The sequence below is a fragment of the Myotis yumanensis genome, unplaced genomic scaffold, assembly GCF_028538775.1.
Source record: "Myotis yumanensis isolate MYYU_CA2020_CCGP unplaced genomic scaffold, mMyoYum1.0.hap1 SCAF_12, whole genome shotgun sequence".
In the NCBI taxonomy this organism is placed as follows: domain Eukaryota; kingdom Metazoa; phylum Chordata; class Mammalia; order Chiroptera; family Vespertilionidae; genus Myotis; species Myotis yumanensis.
In genome coordinates this window covers 28,310,314-28,335,871 of record NW_027223763.1, presented here as the reverse complement: position 1 = coordinate 28,335,871, position 25,558 = coordinate 28,310,314, and the positions used below count along the sequence as shown (strand labels likewise).

General features: G+C 41.6%; 1 protein-coding gene across 10 annotated transcripts in view; it reads right to left on the bottom strand.

Annotated features, from left to right (window-relative positions):
- Positions 1-3,819: 3,819 nt before the first annotated feature.
- The window catches only part of RNF38 (ring finger protein 38), a 115,154-nt gene continuing 93,415 nt past the window's right edge, over positions 3,820-25,558 (bottom strand). For 8 of the 10 annotated variants that reach the window (XM_070431191.1, XM_070431193.1, XM_070431194.1 and 5 more), the window contains 3 exons: positions 23,123-23,244; positions 20,347-20,446; positions 14,808-18,269 (listed from right to left, as the gene is read on the bottom strand). In XM_070431191.1, coding sequence (XP_070287292.1) covers positions 18,207-18,269; positions 20,347-20,446; positions 23,123-23,244 — 285 coding nt within the window. In that variant the 3' untranslated portion in view covers positions 14,808-18,206. Of the gene's footprint in view, positions 4,106-14,807; positions 18,270-20,346; positions 20,447-23,122; positions 23,245-25,558 lie in introns of those variants that run through there. The other 2 variants (XM_070431187.1, XM_070431188.1) reach the window with 2 other exon arrangements.

The following is a 25,558-nucleotide window of genomic DNA, read 5'->3' as shown; positions in this document are numbered from 1 at the left end:
ACCTGCCTTTTGTGGGTCAGCGTTTGCTCTGCCTCGGAGTTCTGTGTGCAGGAGATAGCGTGACCTTTATTTCCCCTGTATCTGATCAAAGAGGCTTTCTGGTGAATGTTCAAAGGACACAGAGACAATAAACATATGCCAGCGTCTGGCCCCAGCAGGGAGAGGTTTCGGGTTGTATCCTTTTCTCCAGTGTTAGTAGCGCCTGTGATGGGGAAGGCACCATTACATCTTTGCCAAATGACGTTTGAAGCCCCTCATGTCGGGGTGCACCAGGCGAGAACCCTTGAGCAGCAGACAGGAAGGCCAGGGGAGCGCTCCGCTGCCTCCTCCCTCCCCCACACTGGCCACTTTGGGAAGTTCCCGGATTACAGGCCCAACTGGCTGCTCTTTGTGTGCATGAACCCTTTCTAGAGCTGAGGGAGGCAGGGGCGGTCATTACTATTCTGAGAGAGGCCCCGGCCTGGTGGATGCCCATGGGCCTGGGTTTGGAGTCTGACACTGCTTGTCTCCCAGCTGGGTCACGGTAGGGGAGGAGGGCAGGAGGGAGTTATGGACAACCCCTGCCTCTTGCCAAGTCAGTCTTACTCTGAAAATGTCAGCCCTCAGTGCTGTGGCAATAGCACCTAGGAGAGGACAAAGGACTGGGGAGAGGGATCGCGGGAGAGGAGAACAAGGGGGGGGGCCTGGCTGTGGGGTCTGGACCAGCACTACCCGGCAGAGGGCGTGTTGCAGGCAGAAGCCTTGACTTGGGGGCTCACAGATAGAACTGAGAGTGTCTGTAAACGTAGTAAGGAAAAAATTACACCCTGATTTTGACTAACCTCTACCTACCATTTAGATATTCCTTCCATTGAGAACGTAGGCCACAAACCATCGTGTACTAGAGAACCTGTCACTGTGTCACAACTAGAGTCACAGATACTTTCATATTATGTTACAGTTGTTGCAGAGGTCTTGAAATTTCACTGACATTCATCACTTTTTCAACATTACAGCCGTGATGAGCCAGTGTGACTCAGTGATTAAGCACCAACCTATGAACCAGGAGGTCACGGTCCAATTCCAGGTCAGGGCACATGCCTGGGTTCCAGGCTCATTCCCCAGGAGGGGGCGTGCAGGAGGCAGCCGATCGATGATTCTCTTTCATCATTGATGTTTCTATCTCTCCCTCTCCCTTCCCCTCTGAAATAAAAAAATATTTTAAAAAATCACAGCCATTATTAGGCCTACTGCTAGATCTTGGCATTTAATGCATGAATAAAGTAGCATTTATTTCCCATATCATAAACATGTGTATATTTTGATAACTGTATTTCCACATGACTAGTTCCCTCTAAGGTCTGTGTGCTTGTTTTATGCATTAGAAGCATCGTTCTGAGAAGTGTCTATTGTCGCTTCACCGTCCTGCCTGAGGAGTGAGTTTATGGCCCACCGACAGGCTAAGAACACAGAACCCCAGCCAAACCCAGCCAGTAAAGGGCCGGTTCTGAAAACACCAGATTTGTGGAGTTCCATTTCAACCTTTTCAGAAGACACAAAGCCCTTTGTTGCTGTGTGTTGCCCTGGGCCAACTTAGAACAGGATGGAGCCAGGGAGAAGGATGGGAGGAGGGCCTTGGAGACCTAGAGAAAAGGCCAGGGCTGACGCTCCCCACCCCCATCTCCAACACACTGTACACCGATCTCAGCACAGAGATCTCAGCACGTACGTCAGAGCTGAACCAGCAGCGGCCTGGAGACACCAGGCCCTTCCTTAGGTGTCTCTCACTCCGCCATCAGCTGGCTCCTTCCTGCCTGTTCCTCACCCCTAACACCTGCCGGGAGCTGCCCCGCCTATTGACAAACACCCCCAGGAAGGTCTGCTGCTATTTGATCACTGAGTGTCTGAGCCAAAGCTCAGTTCCAAACATCCACTTGAACTTTGCGGTTTCCCTGTTTCATTAAGAAGACTGGCCATGAGTCAAGGACATGTTGACTCTGGAGCCACCCCATTTCTCTAAGTCGGTTTTGGGGGTTGGAAGGGTGTGGGCAGGAGTGAAGAGGAAGGCGTGTGGGCCAGAGGGGAGAGGCTGTGCTGGCAGCTGTCTGCCCAGGGACCGCCCTGGACGGCCCCCTCTGGGGACTGCCAAGCTGTGGGCCTAGGGCTCCAGCACCGTGTCTGCTGCACCAGGAAGACTTCCCTAGTTCCCCGGCTGATGTGTAGATAAGGAGACGTGGGCTGTGTGGGAAGATCACTGCCATGTGGCAGAGCCTCCAGGTTCCGAGCAGAGGTTGGCACAGGGCCAGAGGAGGGAAGAGTGCTCTCTCATTCTTCTTAGGAACCCAGTGCTTTAAACAAAACAGAGCCTAGCCCGGCTGGTGTGGCTCAGCGGTTGAGTGTCGAACTACTAGTATGAGCCAGATCCTGGTTCAATTCCCGGTCAGGGAGCATGCCCGGGTTGCGGACTCTATCCCCAGTGTGGGGTATGCAGAGGCAGTGGATCAATGATTCTCTCTCCTCATTGATGTTTCTATCTCTCTCTTCCTCTCCCTTCCTCTCTAAAATCAATAAAATATATATATATTAAAAAGCCCCAAACAAAACAGCCCTGTCCCTGCGCCCCGCCCGCCCCCCCCCCCCCCCCCCCCCCCCCCCCCCGCCATTTACTTGCTGAAGTGCAAGTAGGTGCATTGCTGGTTGGGGGAGGGTGAAGGAAAAAAAGGTCCCCTTGCATGAACCACTCATGGAAAGAACATGGTACCAGCTACTAGGAAGCTGGGTCCCAGCCCTGGTTTGCCTCTAGCCCCTGGTTGACCTTGGGTAAATGCCCTTGTCCTAGTGTGCCTCAGTTTCCTCATTGGAAAGTGAACCAACCACTGAAGATCAGTGGATGGGGGATGAAGGAGGAGGCATAGGAAGCTTGAGGAAGGAAGAAAGTAGGTGAGGGTTTGGGAGCTGCGCTCAGATAGGGAGAACTGAGGGAGCAGTGAGGTCTGAGCACGCCTCACCAGGGACAGACAGGACTCTCAAGGTGCCCATGTCCCACTGATGGAGGTCCTAACCACAGTCCTGCTCCCAGTCCTCCTCCCACTCCTGGGCATGGCAGCCAGAGAGAAGAAGCATCTGGTGCTGGCAGTTCTCCTGCAGCAGAGGAATGAATTGCTAGCTGCAGTCCTACCCAACCAGTCAGAGCCCTGTGTTTAAATGAAAGAGAAGAGGGAGGTAAAGCTTGTTTTTTGGTAGCTTCCATTCATTCATTCATTCATTCATTCAGTGCTGTCTTTGATAGTTTCCTGCTTCTAAAAATAAAACATGCTTATTATAAAAAATTAAAACATAATGAAAATCTAAAATACATGAAAATGATGTTTTCTTAAGATGCAAATTAAAACAATGAGGTACCTTTTCACACATGTCAGAATGTCTACCATCAACAAATCAATAAACAAGTGCTGGTGAGGATGTGGAGAACAGGGAACCCTAGTACGTTGTTGGTGGGAATGCAGATGGTGCAGCCACTATGGCAAACAGCAAGGCGTTTCCTCAAAATATTAAGAATGGAACTGCCATTTGATCCAGTGATTCCACTTGTAGGAATATATCCTAGCACACTGCGTACCGCATAGAAATCTCTAAGACATACGCCAGGGACCGCACGTTTTTGGGCAAACTGCACGTTATTTAAATCATCGTAACTACAGATCATAATGCACTTTAGGTGTTGTTTTTCAGTAATTATAACATTTTTATTTACAAAAACATTTAAACAACTAAAGTTCCTAGTACTTTTTTAATGTATGGTACTGAGTAAAACATTTTCCTCTATGAAGAGGGACCAAACAAAATTTACATAAGTATCTAGATTCACTTCTTTTTCCTTGGGCGGCACAAACTCTGCAGGCTCTCGTAGGAAATTTTTTCTTTCCACTTGCTGGAATACATGTAGGTTCATGCTGCTTCATATCACCTGACAACCTTTTGGGTGGATCTTTACGAGGTGCTCTCCTTGCACCCCCAGGGGAAGGGCTGGACAGATTTGTCTCTGGTTCCGGAGAGCCTTCATTATTGTCAGATGGGGCGCGAAACACGTGAAAACTCGTGAGCGATACGCAATGTGCTAAGAAACCTGAAACACCAATTAGAAAGAATATATGCACCCCTATGTTCATAGCAGCACAATTTACAACAGCTAAGATTTGGAAACAGCCCAAGTGCCCATCAGTAGATGAGTGGATAAAAGAAATGGTACATTTACACAATGGAATACTAGCAGCTATAAAAAAGAAGGATCTCTTACCCTTTGAAATAGCGTGGAGGGACCTAGAGAGTATTATGCTAAGAAAAATAAGTCAGTCTGAGAAAGACAAGTATTACATGATCTCATTCATATGTGGAATCTAATGAACAAAACAAACTGATGAACAAAATAGATCCAGAGACATAGAAGCACCGAACAGACTGTGAAATCTCAGAGGGAAGGTGGGGTGGGGGGATATGGAGAGATTAACCAAAGAACATACATGCATATATGCATAACCCAGGGACACCGAAAGATGTCCTGGGGGAGGGGTTAATGGGGGGGAAAAGGAGGGGCATCTGTAATACTTTCAAAAATAAAGATATATTTTTAAAAAACCAACTTATCGTCAGTGGAGAAAATACATAATCTGAGGTAGTAACATTGTTATTATGTAGAAAGTACTATATTAGAGATGGGAATGGAGGGCTTCCTGGGAGGAGAGAACTTGGAGCATGTAGCACCACGGAGTGTGTGTAAGGGAATCATAAATAGTTTCCATTTGTAGGATGTAAAGTGCAAACTTGAGAGTAGTAAGAAATAAGCCTTGAAATGCAGGGAGTCCATGAGGGTCCTGGGGACCATGCTAAGGACTCTGGACTCTACCGAGGTGATGGGGAGGCACGGGGAGCTCCAGCAAAGGAATGACATGTCAAAGTTTGCCATATGGAGGGGGTTCAAAGGGAAAACTAATTGGATCATCAAGGATTCTCATAGACCAGATGGAGCAATCTAAATGGTCAATAGCAGAGAAACGTTTAAGTGAATTTTGATAACCTACACAATGGATTATTATCCTGTTATTAAAAATCACGTTTGCAAAGACTATTTACCCCTTTTTATCTAACATGCTGGGTATCCAGCAAGACCTCAATTTTCTATTTTAAAAAACTATCAGAAAAAGCAGTACGTGCCCAGCTGGTGTGGCTCAGTAGTTGAGTGTCAACCTATGAACTAGGAGGTCACGGTTCAATTTCTGATCAGAGCACATGCCCAGGTTGTGGGCTTGATCCTCAATGGGTGGTGTGCAGGAGGCAGTCGATCAATGATTCTCTCTCATCATTGATGTTTCTATCTCTCTCCTGCTCCCTTCCTCTCTAAAATCAATAAAAAAAATATTTTTTAAAAAGAACAAACAATACGTATGATTCAATAGATTAGTAATTAAGAGAGAAAGGAAGAGAGCCTAAACCAGGGTAATGAGAGAAAAAAATAATTTAAAAAAAGGATTAACAACAAAAACTTGATTTTAAAGCTAAATGAAGTTGCATTTTATTTATTTTTAAAGTTTTCATTGGTTTTTAGAGAGAGGGAGCGGGAAGGAGAAAAACACTGATCAGCTGCCTCCTATATGCACCAGGGATTGAACCCACCACCTGGGTACGTGCCTTGACTGGGAATTGAACCATGCATGGAACGATGCTCAACCAGCTGAGCCACACCAGCCAGGGCACGCAGTTGCATTTGAGAACAGGAATGAAAAAAGGAGAAGCAGGGAGGGAGAAGGGGAGGGAGGAAGGGAGGGAGGAAGGAGAAAACAGTTTAAACATTCAAAAACCACTTAAACTGTTAGAAGTCCTACTCAGTAAGGAATAAGTACAACATTGCGCAGGGAGGAATGAGTCTCTGAGCTGTAGTGATCCTGAACTGTCTGAGAAGCAGGCTTCCTTATGTACGCTTTCTGCAAGTAAAACCATTAAAGCACATTTTGGACGTTTATAAGCCCCATCAATCCGTCTGTATGTCAAAGGCTTTTATTTGAAACTTGGTTTTGTACAACAGTGCCCCCTGGTGTGGATGGCATGCACAAATACTTACCTGTTAGCAGTATGAAGGCAATTTTTGAGAAAAATTATTGCTGCTCTCACTCTAACTTAAAAAACAAGTTTAAAATATTTTTTCGGATGAGGGATGTGTTAGATTTAGGGAGCTTGTTTAGGTTTTATGCAATGCAACACTGGGGATATCGATGTACCTGGCATGGCTCACTTAAGATGACAAAGATTTGTTTGCCCGTATATTTTGTAAATACCACTGCCATAAGACAGCACGAGTTTTGGGTTTCTTGACATTCTGGGTCCAACACACTCTTTCAAATATGCTGGAAAAATGAGGGAAACAGTCAGGACTTTTCTGAATGCTTCTGTCAACTGAGTACTGGGACCAATCAGAGGGGGCATCCCTTCCCTTACGCCAAAGAATGACCATTTCCTGAAAGACAAAATAATGTTGGAATCTATTATTTGGCCTCAATTTTTTTTTGTATTTTGTTTCTACTTTCCTTTTTTTTCTTTTTTTTTATTGTTTTATTGCTTAAAGTATTACAAAGAGTATTACATTTGTCTCCTTTTTTTCCCCGCCCTTGACAATCCCCTGGCCTCCCCTACCCCCCAGTGTCTTATGTCCATTGGTTATGCTTATATGCATGCATACAAGTCCTTTGGTTGATCTCTTACCCCCCCTTCCTGCCCCCCAACCCTCCCTGGCCTTCCCGCTGTAGTTTGACAGTCTGTTTGAGGCTGTTCTGCCTCTGTATCTATTTTTGTTCATAAGTTTATAATGGTCTTTATTATCCATAAATGAGTGAGATCATGTGGTATTTTTCCTTCATTGACTGGCTTATTTCACTTAGCATAATGCTCTCCAGCTCCATCCATGCTGTTGCAAATGGTAAGAATTCCTTCTTTTTTACAGCAGCATAGTATTCCATCGTGTAGATGTACCACAGTTTTCTCATCCATTCATCTACTGATGGGCACTTAGGCTGTTTCCAGATCTTAGCTATGGTGAATTGTGCTGCTATGAACATAGGGGTGCATATATCCTTTCTGAATGGTGTTTCTGGTTTCTTGGGATATATTCCTAGAAGTGGGATCACAGGGTCAAATGGGAGTTCCATTTTTAGTTTTTTGAGGAAACTCCATATTATCTTCCATAGTGGCTGCACCAGTCTGCATTCCCACCAGCAGTGCACGAGTGTTCCTTTTTCTCCACATCCTCTCCAGCACTTGTCATTTGTTGATGATAGCCATTCTGACAGGTGTGAGATGGTACCTCATTGTTGTTTTGATTTGCATCTCTCGGATGATTAGTGACTTTGAGCATGTTTTCATATATCTCTTGGCTTTCTGAATGTCCTCTTTTGAAAAGTGTCTATTTAGGTCCTTTGCCCATTTTTTGATTGGATTGTTTATCTTCCTTTTGTTAAGTTGCATGAATTCCCTATAAATGTTGGAGATTAAACCCTTATTGGTGATAACATTGGCAAATATGTTCTCCCATGCAGTGGGCTTTCTTGTTGTTTTGTTGATGGTTTCTTTTGCTGTGCAGAAGCTTTTTATTTTGATGTAGTCCCATTTGTTTATTTTCTCTTTAGTTTCCAATGCCCTAGGAGCTGTATCAGTGAAGAAATTGCTTCGGCGTATGTCTGAGATTTTGTTGCCTTTGGATTCTTCTAGTATTTTTATGGTTTCCCATCATACATTTAAGTCCTTTATCCATTTTGAGTTTATTTTTGTGTATGGTGTAAGTTGGTGGTCTAGTTTCATTTTTTTGCATGTATCTGTCCAATTTTCCCAACACCATTTATTGAAGAGACTATCTTGACTCCATTGTATGTTCTTGCTTCCTTTGTCAAATATTAATTGAGCATATTGGTTCGGGTTGATTTCTGGGCTCTCTATTCTATTCCATTGATCTATATGTCTGTTCTTGTGCCAGTACCAGGCAGTTTTGAGAACAGTGGCTTTGTAATACAGCTTGATATCTGGTATTGAGATCCCACCTACTTTGTTCTTTCTCAGGATCGCTGCAGCTATTCGGGGTCTTTTTTTTTATTCCAGAAGAATTTTTGGAGAGTTTGTTCTAGGTCTGTGAAATATGTCGTTGGTATTTTAATGGGAAGTGCATTGAATTTATAGATTGCTTTGGGTAGTATGGACATTTTAATGATGTTGATTCTACCAATACAAGAACATGGTATGTTCTTCTATCTGTTTATGTCTTCCTCTATCTCTTTTTTCAATGTCCTGTAGTTTTCTGAGTAGAGGTCTTTTACCTCTTTAGTTAAGTTTATTCCTAGGCAACTTAATTTTTTTGGTGCGATGATAAATGGGATTTTTTTTTAGTCTCTCTTTCTGTAAGTTCACTACTGGTGTATAGAAATGCCATAGATTTATGGCATTAATTTTGTATCCTGCTACATTGCCAAATTCATTTATTAAGTCTAATACTTTTCTGATGGAGTCTTTAGGGTTTTTTATGTATAATATCATGTCATCTGCAAATAAGGACAGTTTTACTTCTTTTCCAATTTGGATGCCTCTTATTTCTTCTTCTTGTCTAATTGCAATGGCTAATACTTCCAGTACTATGTCGAACAGGAGTGGTGAGAGTGGGCATCCCTGTCTTGTTCCTGTTCTTAGGGGAAATGGTGTTAGTTTTTGTCCACTGAGCATGATGTTGGCTGTGGGTCTGTCATATATGGCTTTTATTATGTTGAGGTATGATCCTTCTATTCCCACCTTGCTGAGAGTTTTTATCAAAAATGGGTGTTGGTTTTGTCAAATGCTTTTTCTGCATCAATTGATATGACTGTGGTTTTTTTCTTTCAATTTGTTTATGTGATGTATCACGTTTATTGATTTGCGGATATTGTACCATCCTTGCATCCCTGGGATAAATCCTACTTGCTCACGGTGTATGATCTTTCTGATGTACTGCTGGATCCGATTTGCTAAGATTTTGTTGAGGATTTTGGCACCTATGTTCATGAGGGATATTGGCCTGTAATTCTCTTTCATTGTGTTGTCTTTACCTGGTTTTGGTATTAGGGTGATGCTGGCTTCATAGAATGAGCTTAAAAGTGTTCCTTCCTCTTGAATTTTTTTGTAGTAGTCTGAGGAGGATAGGTTTTAGTTCTCCCTTGAATGTTTGGTAAAACTCCCCTGTGAAGCCGTCTGGTCCTGGGCTTTTGTTTGCTGGAAGCTTTTTGATGACTGCTTCAATTTCTTCCATAGTTACTGGCCTATTGAGATTTTTAGATTCTGCCTGCCTGATTGAGTTTTGGAATGTTGTATTTTTCTAGGAATATGTCCATTTCCTCCAGGTTGTCTAGTTTGTTGGAGTAGAGTTGTCCATAGTATTTTTTAACCATCATTTGTATTTCTGTGGGGTCTGTTGTTATTTCGCCTCTATCATTTCTGATTTTGTTTATTTGGGTCCTCTCTCTTTGCTTCTTGGTGAGCCTGGCTAGAGGTTCATCAATCTTGTTTATCCTTTCAAAGAACCAGCTCTTGGTTTCATTGATTTTATGTATTGTTTTTTGGTCTCTATGTCATTTATTTCTGCTCTAATCTTTATTTAATCTCCTTCCTTCTGCTCACTCTGGGCTTTTCTTGTTGCTCTCTTTCTAATTCTTTGAGATGTAGAGTTAGATGATTTACTACCATTTTTTCTTGTTTTTTGAGATAGGCCTGTAGAGCTATAAACTTCCCTCTCAGGACTGCTTTCATTGTGTCCCATAGGTTTTGGATTGTTTTCATTGTCATTAGTTTCCAGGATATTTTTAATTTCGTCTTTGATCTCAATGGTAATCCAATCAATATTTAGTAACATGCTATTCAGCTTGCAAGTGTTTTGGGTTGTTTTTATTGTAGTTTATTTATAATATTATGCCATTGTGGTCTGAGAAGATGCTTGGTATGATTTCAATCTTGAATTTGGGGAGACTTTGTTTGTGACCCAATATGTGGTCTATTTTTGAAAATGTCCCATGAGCACTTGAGAAGAACGTATATTCTGTGGCTTTGGGGTGAAATGTTCTGAAGATGTCAATTAAGTCCATCTGATCTAGTGAGTCATTTAGGATTGCTGTTTCTTCGCCGATTTTTTGTCTAGCGGATTTATCCAGTGATGTCAGTGGTGTATTAAAGTCCCCACTGCCAAAACCGGTTTGGTTCAGTGGATAGAGCGTCAGCCTGCGGACTGAAAGGTCCCAGGTTCGATTCCGGTCAAGGGCATGTACCTGGGTTGCGGGCACATCCCCAGTGGGAGATGTGCAGGAGGCAGCTGGTCGATGTTCCTCTCTCATCGATATTTCTAACTCTCTATCTCTCTCCCTTCCTCTCTGTAAAAAATCAATAAAAATATATTTAAAAAAAAAAATAAAGTCCCCTACTATGATTATATTGTTGTCAATCTCTACCTTGCTATCTTCCAGGAGTTTTTTTTATGTATTTGGGTGCTCCTGCATTGGGTGAATATGTTTATCAGGGTTATATCCTCTTGTTGTATTGATCCCTTTAGTATTATGAAGTGGCCTTCCTTATCTCTTGTTACGGCCTTCACTTTGAGGTCTATTTTGTCCGATATAAGTATTGCTACCCCTGCTTTTTTTTTCATTTCCATTTGCCTGAAAGATATTTTTCCATCCCTTCACTTTCAGTCTGTGTGAGTCCCTTCTTCTGAGGTGGGTCTCTTGTAGACAGCAAATACATGGGTCATGTTTTTTTTATCCATTCAGCCACTCGATGTCTTTTGATTGGAGCATTTAGTCCATTTATGTTTAAAGTTATTATTGAAAGGTACTTGTTTGTAGCCATTTCTATTTTTTGTGCCTGTTTTCTTTCTGAACTTTTTATTTCTTCTTTTTACACCAGTCCGTTTAGCATATCTTGCATTACTGGCTTGGTGGTGATAAACTCCCTTAGCCTTTTTTTGTCTGTGAAGCTTCTTATTTCCCCTTCAATTTTGAATGATAGCCTTGCTGGATAGAGTATTCTTGGATTCAGTCCTTTGCTTTGCATCACTTTGTAAATTTCCGTCCATTCTTTCTGGCCTGATGTGTTTCTGTTGAGAAATCATTTGATAATCTAATGGGAGATCCCTTGTATGTAACTTTCTGTCTCTCTCTTGCAGCCTTTAAGATTCTCTCTTTGTCCTGAACATTTGCCATGGTAATTATGATGTGTCTTGGTGTGGGTCTTTTTGGGTTCACCTTGTTTGGGACTCTCTGTGCTTGTGTGACTTTTTTCTTCCCCACATCAGGGAAGTTTTCTGATATTATTTCTTCAAATAGGTTTTCTAACCCTTGTTCCTCTTTCTGTTGTTCTGGCACCCCTATTATTCGTATGTTGTTTCGTTTCATGTTGTCCCATACCTCCCTTAGGCTCTCCTCCTGTCTTTTAATTTTTTTCTCCAATTGCGGTTCAGTTTGGGTGTGTTTTGCTTCCCTGTCTTCTAATTCGCTAATTCGGTCCTCTGCTTCTCCTAGTCTACCGTTGAAACTTTGAATGGTGTTTTTTATTGCAGCTATATCACTCTTCATTTATTCTTGGTTCTTACATAATTTATTTTTTCATCCGTTTCCTTTTGATTCTTGCATAAGTTGTTGGTTTTTTCCTCCATCCGGTTTATGCATTCTAGGACCCTTAATGTGAATTCTTTTTCTGTCATGCTGCATGCCTCGGTTTCACTTAGCTGCTTTTCTGGCGAGTCCTCCTTTTCTTTCCTTAGGGGGTTTCTTTGTCTACCCATGTTTGATCTCACCGACATATCTATATTTTGAGTCGTTCAGGGGCTGCTCCTTGGGCAGCTGTGGTAGCAGCTGCTCCTCAGTTGGCAGCAGCTCCTCTGGTGGGTGCTGTTCACAGCTGTGGAGGCTCCTCTGGCTGGTGGGGGGAGGCTTCACACACAGCTGCTGTTCCTCAGACTGAGGGTGTGCTGATCACGAGACTGCTGTTCCTTGGATGGGGGCGGGTTACACACGCTGCTGCTACTCCTTGAACTGGGGCGGACTGCTCACGTGGCTGCTGATCCTTGAATGGGGGCTGGCTGCACGCTGCTGTTGTTCCTCTGATGTGGTGGGCTGCTTGTGGGACTACTGCTCCTCGGACGGGGGTGGGCTGCTTGCGAGACTGCTGATCTTTGGACGGGAGTGAGCTGCACGCATGGCTGCTCCTCCTCGGACGGGGACGTGCCACTCACCCGGCTGTTGCTTGCCGGACAGGAGCAGGCTGTTGTGGCTCTGCTCCTTGGACTGGTGCGTGCTGCGCAGGGCTGCCACTCCTCGGACGTGGGCCATCTGCTCGTGTGGCTGCTGCTCCTCGGACCTGGGTGGGCTGCTGCTGCTCCTTGAATGGGGCCGGGTCGCTCGTAGAACTGCTGCTCCTTGGATGGGGGCGGGCTGCTCACACAGCTGCTGTTTCTCAGATTGGGCAGGCTGCTTGTGCGGCTGCTGCTGCTTGGACGAGGGCAAGATGCTTGTGCACCTGCTGCTCCTTGGACTAGTGCAGGGTGTGCGCAGCTGCTGCTCCTCGAATGGGGGTGGGCTGCACAGGGCTGCCGCTCCTCAGACGTAGGAGGACTGCTCGTGCGGCTGCTGCTCCTCGGACGGGGAAGCGGGTCGCTCACACAGCTGCTGCTCCTTGGACAGGGGCAGGCCACATGAGGCTGCTGCTCTTAGGCTCGAGGCAGGCTGCTCACGGGGCTGACACTCCCTGGACAAGAGCACGCCGCTCACTTGTCTGCTGCTCACGTGGGTGAAAAAATAATGTGAAAAGAAGTAGGAAATAAAGGAACAAACAAAAAAGGAGAACAAAGAAAAAAGCAAAAAAAAATGCAACAAACAAAAAAAGGGAAAACAAAGAAAAAAGCAAAACAAACAAAAAAAGCTAACAAAATAAAAAATAAAAATGAAAAATTGAAATGTCATTCCTTTGGCTGGCTTAAGATCCCAGTTTTCTCTCTACTTTCCTTCTTAAGTAACACAGTCAGCATATATATAAGTAGGTTGCCTTTATTTTCTTCCTCTTTTAGTCCAAGGGAAGGAATCACACAAACATGTATGGAAAATGACAAGCAGAAGCTTCTCTTTCCATTATTATGCTGACAGTAAGTTGGATGTAAGCTGTCACTAACATGGTCAATTATCTCCAACTGTCTACTGTGATCTTATTTCCTGTATCTTATGGTTCACATATCTACACTAATAAAAGACAAACATGCAAATTGACCGTGCCTTTGCTACGCCTTAAGCCATGCCCACCAGCCAATCAGATCGACTATATGCAAATTAACCCAACCAAGACAGCGGCCAGCAGCCACGGAGCTAGAGCAAGCAGGAGGCTTGGTTGCCCCAATGATGGAGGAAACCAAGCTTCCCGCCCACCTGCCCTGGCTGGCTCTGAGCTCCTCTCAAGGCTACAAAGTTTCAATTATAGAAGGTAGGTAAATCCCAGAATTAAAAAAAAAAAAAGGAAGAAAAAAAGGAGAGGCTGGGAGCTTCTGTCACCAGCGGGTGGAGGGCTTGGCCAGCCTGAAAACGGCCCTCAGCCCCTCATCCAGACTGGTCAGGCACCCCAGTGGGGACCCTCACCCTGAAGGGGGTGTGACCAGCCTGCAAACAGCCATCAGCCCCTCACCCAGGCTGGCCAGGCACCCCAGTGGGGATCCCCACCCTGAAGGGGGTGTGACCAGCTGCAAACACCCATCAGCCCCTCACCCAGGCTGGCCAGGCACCGCAGTGGGGACCCCCACCCTGAAGGGGGTGTGACCAGCTGCAAACACCCATCAGCCCCTCACCCAGGCTGGCCATGTACCCCAGTGGGACCCCCATCCTGATCCGGGACACCCTTCAGGACAAGGCCTCTATCCTATATAATAAAAGGGTAATATGCAAACTGACCCTAACAGCAGAACAACTGGGAATGACTGGTCACTATGACACACACTGACCACCAGGGGGCGGACGCTCAATGCAGGAGCTGCCCCCTGGTGGTCAGTGCGCTCCCACAGGGGGAGCTCTGCTCAGCCACAAGCCAGGCTGACAGCTGCCAGTACAGCGGTGGTGGTGGGAGCCTCTCCCGCCTCCTCAGCAGCGCTAAGGATGTCCAACTGCAGCTTAGGCCTGCTCCCCACTGGCAAGTGGACATCCCCCGAGGGCTCCCGGGCTGCCAGAGGGATGTCTGATTGCCAGCTTAGGCCCAATCCCCCGGGGAGCAGGACCCCCCCCCCCCCCGCGAGTGCACAAATTTTTGTGCACAGGGCCTCTAGTAAAGAAAGAAATCATTACCAACTTAGGCTTCTCTACTGTTCAATAAGCTTATGCCACAAATATGGCTAACTTGGCTATCTTTTAGGCCTTTTTACATAATCACTAGAGGCCCGGTGCACAAATTCATGGGGTCCGGCCAGCACACCCCAATGGGGACCGATCGGGCCCGGCCGGCCAGGAGGAGGGGCCAGCCGGCCCTGCCCCTGGTCAAAATCTGGTTGAACTTCCAGTCAAGGGGACAATTTGCATATTAGGCTTTTATTATATAGGATGTACCACATGTTAAAATACTAGTTGCTTTGTGTTTCAAAGATGTTTACACAAATGCAGAAACAAAATTGGAATTATAGTCTAAAAATTAAATCTAGCTGCTAGTAGCTCAACAGCTCTATCTTCTTGCTGGAATCTCCAACCCCCTCCCTCAAGCACACACAACCCCTACCCTTCCCACACAGTAACATAACACAAGAAAATATGTTAAGTGTACATCATACATTTATTACCAACAACCCTCTCAACTCCAAAATTGGGCACAGGGATTAAAAATAAAAATTCATTGCACTACTTAGTAAAGCATTACTAGTAACTTTCATAAAAAATGTACAAACTTTGTTAAAAATTTATCAAGCCTTCAAATGATTTGGTTACAGATATTTATAATACATACATTTAAAACTATGTTAACTGATACAATGGAATATGATTTGAGGAAATGACTCAGCAAATGATTCCAAAAAACACCCCTGTAAGCTTTCATAATCTGAAACGAACAGCAAAATGAGGTAACCCAATGTACAACAGGGGGAAAATAGGTTCCTAATGAAGGCCTAAAGACATATATGAAAAATATCCGCACAAGTGAATTATAGATCTCATTCAAAATATTTAAGAGGCCCAAATTTAAGAATCTTAACAAATCACATTTGAGAGAGTGTATAAAATCTAAATATGCTTCCACATTTTTAAAATTTTGCTTAAAAAAGAAGAAGAAAAATCAGGACAGAAAATCCTAATGAGATCTCGATACCTGGAGGCCTTGACTTACTTTTTGTTTTGTTGTTTTGGGGGGTAGGGTGGGGGTGGCTGGCGGGAAAAAAAAAATCAAAGATGATAATTCATGTCAAAAACAAAAAACCCCAAAACAAAACCCCATAGTAGAGTTAAGATGGTAAAGCCAATATTATTTTAGGAGGAAAGAGGAAGAAGGCAACAAACCAACATCTGCCTGCTATCTGGTGCATCACCCAAGGTGACAACAGCTGGAACAAATCAACTGCTCTTTCTCTTTTGCTAGCCACAAAGCTGCTCATTTTGGTGAGTCTGAGCTGGTTCAGAGCACATGCATGTATACTCCTAATATGTACTAACCACTTAATAAGCAAGTCTGCACACATCTCTAAGAGGCCATGCAAAGAAAAGACATTCCCAAAGAGATCAGTCACAAGAGCCAACAATTCAGAATTTTACCAATAGACCCTGCTGCCTCCTAAATTGCCAACTGCCTCTCAAAATTTTACTGGGAAAGGGATATAATGACAAGAATTCATTGTCAGAGGGAAGGAAGGAAGAGCTACTTTTCCTAGTCATTAGTACAATGTGCCTTGTTAATTAGGTATCTATATAAATTAGAAAAAGTGCTTTACTTGCATGCTTCAATAAAATGAATACTGAGTGTAGTAGTGTTATGTTAGATCTGTACAGATAAAAAATTTTTTGCAGCTATATAAAAGAGTATGTATAAGATGGGCTTTTGCCATTTTAAACATGATTTTTTTTAATTAAAAAAAATAAAGAGTAAACTCTACGTGATTTGTAATGTAGCTGATTATTATGCCAATAATTTTGGTCTTGAACAAACTTTATTCATCAGGAATAGGTGGGGGATATCCTAATGATTTAAAAGTAACATGTGCGTTTTATCACTGTTTAGATGTATTTATGATGCATTGACAAATTTAAGGGCAAACAGAAAGTATGCAAAATTCTATTTGTATGACTAGAGGCAACAGTGTCTGGAAAAGGGCAAAATTGTGCTTCCGTGTCAATTGACTTTACTGAACTCTAAGCTGTGATGAGCTTATAGAGATTTCAAGGGAAGGCAAGTAGCATGGCAGTAATAAGTAGTTAACACTGTCTGAGTAGAAGACCAACACAGAGCCAACTGAAAGCTGAGTGAGGCTGGCAGCAAATCATCACAATCCTGACTGGAACTACACAGCTTGTGCTACTGCAAAGCAATGACATCAACCGCAGAGAAGAGGCAGGCAATGCTGAGCACACAAAGAATGAGAGAGGAATCTAAACACTGCTGGAAAACTGAATTTAAACAATCTGCATTATGCTCAATAAATCTATTAAAAAACCCCACACAGCTATGTATTGAAATATTTCAGATCAACTAAATGAAGGTCAATTCCTGTTTTACAGCATTATTTTTTATACAAAAATCATATCTTCATTTATACTGCAAGTATTTTGGACACCTGTTATATAATATTTTTCTCATTCAAACAAAACAAAAAGGAAAACAATAAAACATCAAAGCACATCAGGTCTAAGGAACTAGAGCTGTCACAGCACTTGATCCATCCTGGAATAGAGGGTTTTGATGAGAAGCACATTTACTGAGAGAACTAGACAACTTTCAGAATTGGAGCTTGGCAGGTGAATTAACACAAACAGAAATACAGTTTTCTTAAAACAACTTAGTTGCCCATGGGAGCTTGAACAAAGAACATATACCAGAAATCAAGCTGAGTTAGCTAATAGATTTTGTTCTGTTGGAAGTCAAGGAAGTGAGACTTCATGGGACCAGTGGTATTCTTAGAAATATATTACTCAAATATCTTCAGAATAGACTACAAATCTAAACATTAAAAAAAAAAATCACAAGTACTTCCTGTAAGAAGCTTACTGGAAATGTAAAGGAAAAAACAAGTATCAACATTCAAATCATTGATTGAAATGCTAATATTGCTAACTGACGATGTATGATATTGCACCTTCTTTTTGGAAACAGCAAGTTGGAGATTTAAAAAGTTTTCAGAACAGAATAAAAAGATCAGGTTCATGGAGTGAGATCTGTTGCACCTTTTTTTCTTAAGTGACCCACTTGGACCACCAATGAACAAAAGGTGACAGCTGCCTGAAGCAGAGGAAGGCGGCTTTTCTCATTCCATTCATTGGGAGGGAAGGGGATGGAGTATTCAATGCTTGTAATTGATGCACCCTTAGCAATCAGTGTGCAACAGCAAACACAAGGGAGGAAAAAAACCAGTGTACAGTACTAGTGCTGTTTAAATAACACACCAGATTATACATTGCAGCATAATTAAAACTACACACACATTCTTGGTACATGCTGGTATATAGGATCTCATACACACATTAGCTACCATGCCTGCACACAAGTAGTTACACATTCTCTCTCACACACACAGAGATACATTTATCACCAACAGCCATACGTTGCATTCATTTCCACTCACAGTTTCTGAAGGCTCTATATAAGGTAGATTGCTATTCATCTGGAGCTACCACTTCTTATAAAAGCACATGCTAAAAGATCACGTCCACTGTAATCTTGCAGCAACACTCGGAATGATCACACAAAAACCAGGGAATGTTAGTGCACACACAAAATTAAGCTAAAGAAAAAGTCTTTGGAGTTCCAATCACACGGTTAGTATAACAATCCCATAATTATGAAGACTAATTGTAAGCTTTTATAGTTGATTAAGTCACACAGTGCAAAGAAAGGTCCATTGACCCTTTTGGTAAAGGGAGGGCTGGAAGCCACACAGATTAAGTTCAATGGATAGTCCGTATATACATGTGATGAGGAACACCCAAACTAAATTTGTGCTCTTAGGTTGGTCATTCTGAATCCCGATGCACTTCTGAAGCATCAGCTCGACAAATTGGGCAAGTACGATTTGCCTACAACACAAAAGAGAAAACTTGTCTGAATTGTGACTTACACAATGAAACATATTAAAAGCAATGGAACTCTTTTTACTCCCCATATAGTTTCTACATTCTTTGTTCTTTGAAGAGGGTACAAAGCAATCATTTAATCTGTCTTTTAAAAATACCCCATTAAATCTCAAAAAACTAATAACCTATGATTGACTTTTTTGGTTTTATTTTTGATTAATTTTTTTAAAGGGTCTACCTTCACCATACAGACATTATCCATAACTAGTTCAGACAAATTTAATTAACTGGTTTAAAAAACTCCATCTCAACAAATGACACCACATTTGCTGAGTTGCTAAAGCCAGCAACCTAGGCATCCATCCACCTGCTCTCTTTCTACAATCCATATTCATCAAATATTCTAATTTCTTTATTATAACAGCTTTCAAATCAGACCTTTTCTTTTAATTGCCACTATTTGTTCTGTGTATGGCTCAGAACATCCTTATTCCATCTTCCTGACTCTCAGAAATTATTCCTTGTAGTCCATTCTCTAAACAATGGCCAGTGATCTTTCTAACACACAATCTCACTCATCTCTCTTCCACATCACTTTCAAGGTATCTCACACTTTACAGTGACTTCACAATAAGCTGGTCACTGGTTACATTTCTGAACATTTGTCTCTTCTCTTGCCACTAGCATACACTAGTTATCAGCCACATGGAACCTGTGGTTTTCTGATTATTCTCTCTTCTCACATGTCAGGGCTGAGTGTATTTAATGCTTTATTTTTCTAAAAAGTTCAGACTCTTCACCTTCAGGATTCAGTTTGGGCTAAACTGGGTACCCTTAATCTGTGCTCATCTGTCTTCCTTACCAAACTGGGAAGTTATCTAACCCAATATTATTATCTCCTAATGAGAATATTCTAAAAAATTCCCACACAACATAAAGTTAACTAATTTGTGTCCTTTGTACTTAAAAAAATTTTTAATATCTACAAAAGAAAAAAGGGTCAGAATTAAAAGCACTAGAGGTTTGTTCCCATGTAAATCTCTAACAAAGGAGCTCCAGTGAGGTCCCCTTCTAACCTCAGAGGAAAACTGGCATAATGAACCCAGGCCTTACCCCTATATACCATGAGAAAGTTAAGACATCCTTATATAATAAAACCTTAATATGCAAATCGACCGAACGGCAGAACGATCGGTCACTATGATGCGCACTGACCACTAGGGGGCAGACGCTCAACACAGGAGCACCACTCAGCCAGAAGCCAGGCTCAGGGGCTGGTGAGTGAGAGCAGCGGTGGTGAGAGCCTCTCCCACCTCCACTGCAGGCAGGCGGTAAGGAGTGAGGGGTCCCGGACTGTGAGAGCCCCAGACTGCAAGGGGGGATTGAGCCTGGGCTAGCAGACATCCCCCAAGGGGTCTCTTTGTAGAAAGAGAGCAAGTGGATGCCTATGTTGCTGGCTTTAGCAACGCAGCAAATGGTGGTGTCATTTGTTGAGATGGAGTTTTTTAAAATTCTATATTCCCATTACCCAGACTCAACAATCCATGGCTAATTTTATTTCACCTATTACTGTCTACTTCTAAATACCAGATTATTTTCAAACAAAAATAAAAGCTCTAGTACTCATTATGAAAGACAGATAACCACTTTTCAGGTTTTACAAAATCACTCCCATGATGATGATTATAGTTCTTTTTTTAAAAAAAATATATATTTTATTGGTTTTTTACAGAGAGACAGAGTTAGAAACATCGATGAGAGAGAAACATCGATCAGCTGCCTCCTGCACAGCCCCCACTGGGGATATGCCCGCAACCAAGGTACATGCCCTTGACCAGAATAGAACCTGGGACCCTTCAGTCCACAGGCCGACGCTCTATCCAGTGAGCCAAACCGGTTAGGGCTTACAGTTCATTTTTGCTGGCCTTTTCCCTTCATTTTTAGAAATCATATTGAAAGCTGTGTTTGAATTTTACCTCCTTTCCCACCCTCCACCAATGATGGACTTACTCTACATGAAACCATGCTCAATAAAAAAGAAAATTCAATGTTATTCTCTTCTCAGGTGCCATCACTTTACCTTAAGCCATTTGTCGACACACTTGGCATGGAACTCGTGGTTACAGGGTAAAACTCTAAGTAGCTGCCTTGACTCAAAATCACACATGCACACTACACACCTAAAAAAAGCAAAAAGGTCATTTAACCATAAAACCTATTGGTTCTGTTTTGTTATGACTACTGAAGCCCCCCCAAAAAACCACTTACCATCTCACTTATCAAAATGTCATTTAAATTCTAAGACACACACACACACACACACACACACACACACACACACACACAAAAATCATGATATTAAGACATGCAGTAAAAGTGCTTTTCTTTACTGAGAAATCATCAGGAAAATCTCCGGTTTAACATCCAAGCTAGTCTTTTTTTTTTTTTTTTAATTTTTATTCATTTCAGAAAGGAAGGGAGAGGGGGAGAGAGAGAGAAACATCAATGATGAGAGAGCGTCACTGGTCAGCTGCCTCCTGCATGCCCCACACTGGGGATTGAGCCCACAACCTGGGCATGTGCCCTTGACTGGAATCGAACCAGGACCCTCCAGTATACAGGCCAGTGCTCTATCCACTGAGTCAAACCGGCTAGGGCCCAAGCTAGTCTTAACACATTGCGGACCAGTGGTTTCATTGCTAGCTTTACCCAGTGGCCATCTAAGTTTCTATTGAACGAGTACAAAAAATGTTTTACATAAATGTTAAAGGCACGCTTTAAAATTAAATACCATTGCATTTTGAAGTTATTTATTACATGTCCTTACAAGCTAATATCTTTTTAAAGTATTCTTGTGATTGGCCACAAGCCTTAGAATAGAAAACACGGGAATTCTCATGATCCATCTGCAATGTGTAAATACAAAAAGTACTATGATAGTCAATAAAGGGGTGCTAGAACTGGATAGTATTATGCAAGTTGGACTATTACCTCACACAATACACAAAAATTAACTAAAAAATGGAGCAAAGGCCTAAATGTAAAAGCTAAAAATTATAAAATCTTAGAAGAAACACAGGAGTAAATCTTTGTGACTTCCAAGTACGCAATGGTTTGAGATACTGAAAGCACAAGAAACAAAAATAGATAGGTAAATGGCACAGAGGTGTAGATGGTGGTGACCTGCCTCCCATGATGAAGTCAGAAAACAATTACATGTTAACAGATGACCTTCTTCCTCTCCTGTACCTCCGATCTCCCCTCCCTCTGATGACTCAGCCAACACACCATCACCACCACCTCTCAGCCAGTTCCAAAGTGCTCTCAGTTTTCCCAATGCTGATAAGTTAAACTACATTGTACATATATTATTTCTACTTTGTATAGACTGTGTACTTATCATATCATTCTTGCTTTTACTGTATGTTAGTGTTACTTTATGTTTTATGTTTTTTGGTATAATTTGGTAGGTTATTTTTTGGAGCTATGAATGCTAAAAAATTTTTCCATATAGATGAATGGTAACTGCTTCTTCACTTCATGTCATTTGGTTTATGAAAGGCTCTACTTTTGGAGCAAGGGAAATCTGTACATAAATGTTCACAGCAGTATTATTAATACTAGACAAAATGTGGAAACAACCCAAATGTTCAATTGAGGAAAGGACAAACAAGATCTAGTGTGTCCATACAATCAAATATTACTTGGCCATAAATAGGAATGAAATACTGATACAAGCTATGACATGATGAACCTTGAACACAAGCTAAGTGAAAGAAGCCAGATTAAAAAGACCATCCTATCTAATAAAGAGGGAATATGCAAATTGACCATCACAAAGATGGTGGCACCCATAGCCACAAGATGGCAGTGCCCAGTCTCAGCTCCGCCAGAGTCCCCCAGTCCTTTCAGCCCTGCCAGAGGGGTGGCAGGCTCGTGGTGTGGCTGGACCTGCCCTCAGCCCCTCAGGACCGGCCTGAGGCGCAGGCAAGCCTTGGATGGGTGGCTGTCCAGCCGCCCAAGGCCACCCGAGGCTCAGGTAACCAGGGCTGACCAAGGTTTGCGCTGCCGGCAGTGGCAACAGCAGAGTGTGATGGGGGCATCGCCTCCCGCCCCTAAAGGCTCCTGGACTGTGAGAGGGCACAGGCTGGGCTGAGGAACCTCCCCCTCCAGTGCATGAATTTTCATGCACCGGGCCTCTAGTATATTATATGACCCCATTTATGTGAAATGTCCAGAATAGGTACCTCTATAGAGATTTTTAAAAAAATTAGTTGGGGTTTGTGCCAGGGTGAAGAGGATTGGAAAGAAATGGGGAATGGCTGCTAATGAGTAATGAGTTTCTTTTTGGGGTGATGAAAATGGTATAAATTTGCTTGTGAAGATGTTTGCAAAACACTGAATATACTAAGAATCACTATAAATGTGAATTATATCTCAGTAGAGTTGCTATAAAGAAGATACTATAAAAAGCAGAATCTTTAGGTAAAAACTTTGAACTTTAATTGTATGAGACTTTAATCATATATAAAATATTACAGTTTGAATCAGAGACCATAAACTTTACAGGCAACCTAAAAATCCAGAACAGCACTGTCCAATAAAATTTTCTGAAGTGACGGAAATGTTCTACATCTTTCAATACAGCATCACTAGCTAGTGTTACTAAGAAACTTAACTTTCAATTTTATTTAATTTAAGCAGCCCCATGTGGCTAGCTGCTACCTAACTAGACAACATAGGCCAAGGTTATGAAATAGAGGTTACTTTATCAAGTTATCTATGGCTCTCATGCTTTTATTTCATAAAGGTAGAAAAGAAAATTTAACAGAGCGGTATCAGAAAAATGTACTTACAAAGTCTGTTCTGACTGGTGGTTGTTAGGATTGAACCGATATGAAGGAAGTTGTTCAATATCTGCTTTAGTCAGTCCTCGTGGCTTAGCTTCTCCTAGTCGCTCTGCCAGGTTTAAAAGGGCCTGTTGTGGAAAAGGAAATATACTTTAACTTTCTTTAAATTTTTCTATAGCAGTAATTTTTTAAAAAACTACTTTTATTGTGGAAAAATTTAAATACATACTAAAGAAGAGGTACAGTATAATGAAATTCCATATTCCCATCACCCAGGCTCAATAATCCATGGCTAATTTTATTTCACCTATTACTGTCTACTTCTAAATACCAGATTATTTTCAAACAAAACTAAAACATGGTATTTCATTAATAAAATAGTTCTGTATGTATTTTTAAAACAGTCTGTCAACTTCAGCACTTTTGACATTTTGGGCTGGATAACTTTTATTGGGGGGGGCTGTTCTGTGCACTGTAGGATGTTTAGCAGCATCTCTGCTAAAGGCCAGTAACACCCTCCCACCCAGTTGTAACAATCAAAAATGTCTTCATATGTTGCTAAATATCCTCCTGGGGATAAAACTATCCCCAAGTTGAACACCACCACTCTAAAAAAGGAAAGATTTTTTAAAAGGGAATAAATCACATCATCATCATCACACCTTATAATTCTTTGTCAAATGTCTGTTTCAATTACTTTCAAAACACTTTTAAAAATAGTTTATTCAAATCACGATCCAAATAAATCCATCTGTTCCCATTGCTTGATACTGTCTCAAGTATCTTTTTTAAATTTTGTATTTATTGAAGAAAACAGGTCAATGGCCTGTAGAAATTCTCAGTCTGAATTTTGTTGACTGAACCACCCCACCCTGACTTGAGTTTTCTTGTCCCCTGTATTTCCTATAAATTGGTGGATTTGAGTATTCAATCATAGCTTACCACACCTAATTGTCATGTTAGCAGCCACTGATGGAACACTGCATAGGTTCACTTATTCACTAAAGATGGTAAAATGGTAATATTCTAATTCTATCATTCTTTCTTCATTTATTAGATGAAATACTTCTATACTGAGCAACTGCCCCATACCAAATTGCATTTAGTAGTATAAATTATATATAAAGTGCAGGATGAATAAGACCACTGAGTGTGTTTTCTTAAGTATCACTATGAATTCATGAATATTAGCATAGTTGATGTTTCAATATATCGCAGCTATTATTCTTACTGGTTTTATAAGTACCTCCTTTCTCCCAGTTTTCAATGGCTCTAATTATTCATTTGCTTTATCCTAAAATCAGGTAGCCCTTTGTGTGCTGCTTTCCCCCTTTAAAGGCTGCCACAGGGTTAAGAGAATGGGTAACAAAGAAATGATGACAGATGAGAGAACAAATAATTTCTAAAAAAAAATCTCAATAACTAATGGTATATGTTTTAATATCATGACACTGCTTTTGGTACAGTTTCATTTGGAGAATTAGGTCACCTAAAATTGCTTCCCCTTTGTGAACATGAATGCCCCTAAATTCTTCTAAATGCTAGACAAGTTGTTAAATTGGTGCTGATTACAATTAGCATATAAAATTTATGATATAGCTTATCTATATTTATACCTCTACTATATAATAAGACACTTAGGTCAACTAATACAAATATGACAATTATATTCAATAAAATGTTCATTAAGCCCTTATTGAAAGGAGAATGTAATGATAACCAAGCTCTCAACAAGATAACTGAAGGCACAACATGATCATTACATATGGTTTTATAAGAACAAAAAGGAGGGAGAGAGACATTTAGATCTGATAATGGACTAGAAATGGCTTTCATAGAAGTAGTTTCAAAATGTAGAGGAAGGGGTAAAAATAATTAGGCAGAAGGATCAAGGGGAGTAAAAGCACACAGGCAAGAATGTATAGGGTAGACTAAAAAAGTGGTGAAAACTCTGGACTAGGGAGTGTTGTAGGTGTGCACACTATTGAGATAAAAGAAAAGCAAGCACGATTTTCTTGGTTGAATTAAAGTGTGACTTTGCAGAAGATCAAACATATTCAATCCAAAATATAGTCTAGAAAGGATTCCAATGCTAAGTACAAAATATCTTCCCTACACTGGGATAGTATCACTGTTTTTCCATTGATATATGTATATAATTTGTTCAATGAAAAGCTGTCCTTTCAGTAGCATGAAAGAAGACTCAATTTCAGTACCTAAAAGAATACCTAAAAGAGAACCAACTCCTTTCCTTACCGCTCTGTACAAAACTAACATAGTGTTCTAGAAACAAAATCAGGAAATTACTACAGTCCCTTTCTCAAGAATCTGGGAATGGAAGCCAAAGGACACTGCAGTGTGATTATATATGTAGAAAGAAAGTGATATAATGGCATTCTGAAAACTACAGAAGAATATAGCATTTGGCCTGATCTCTTCCAC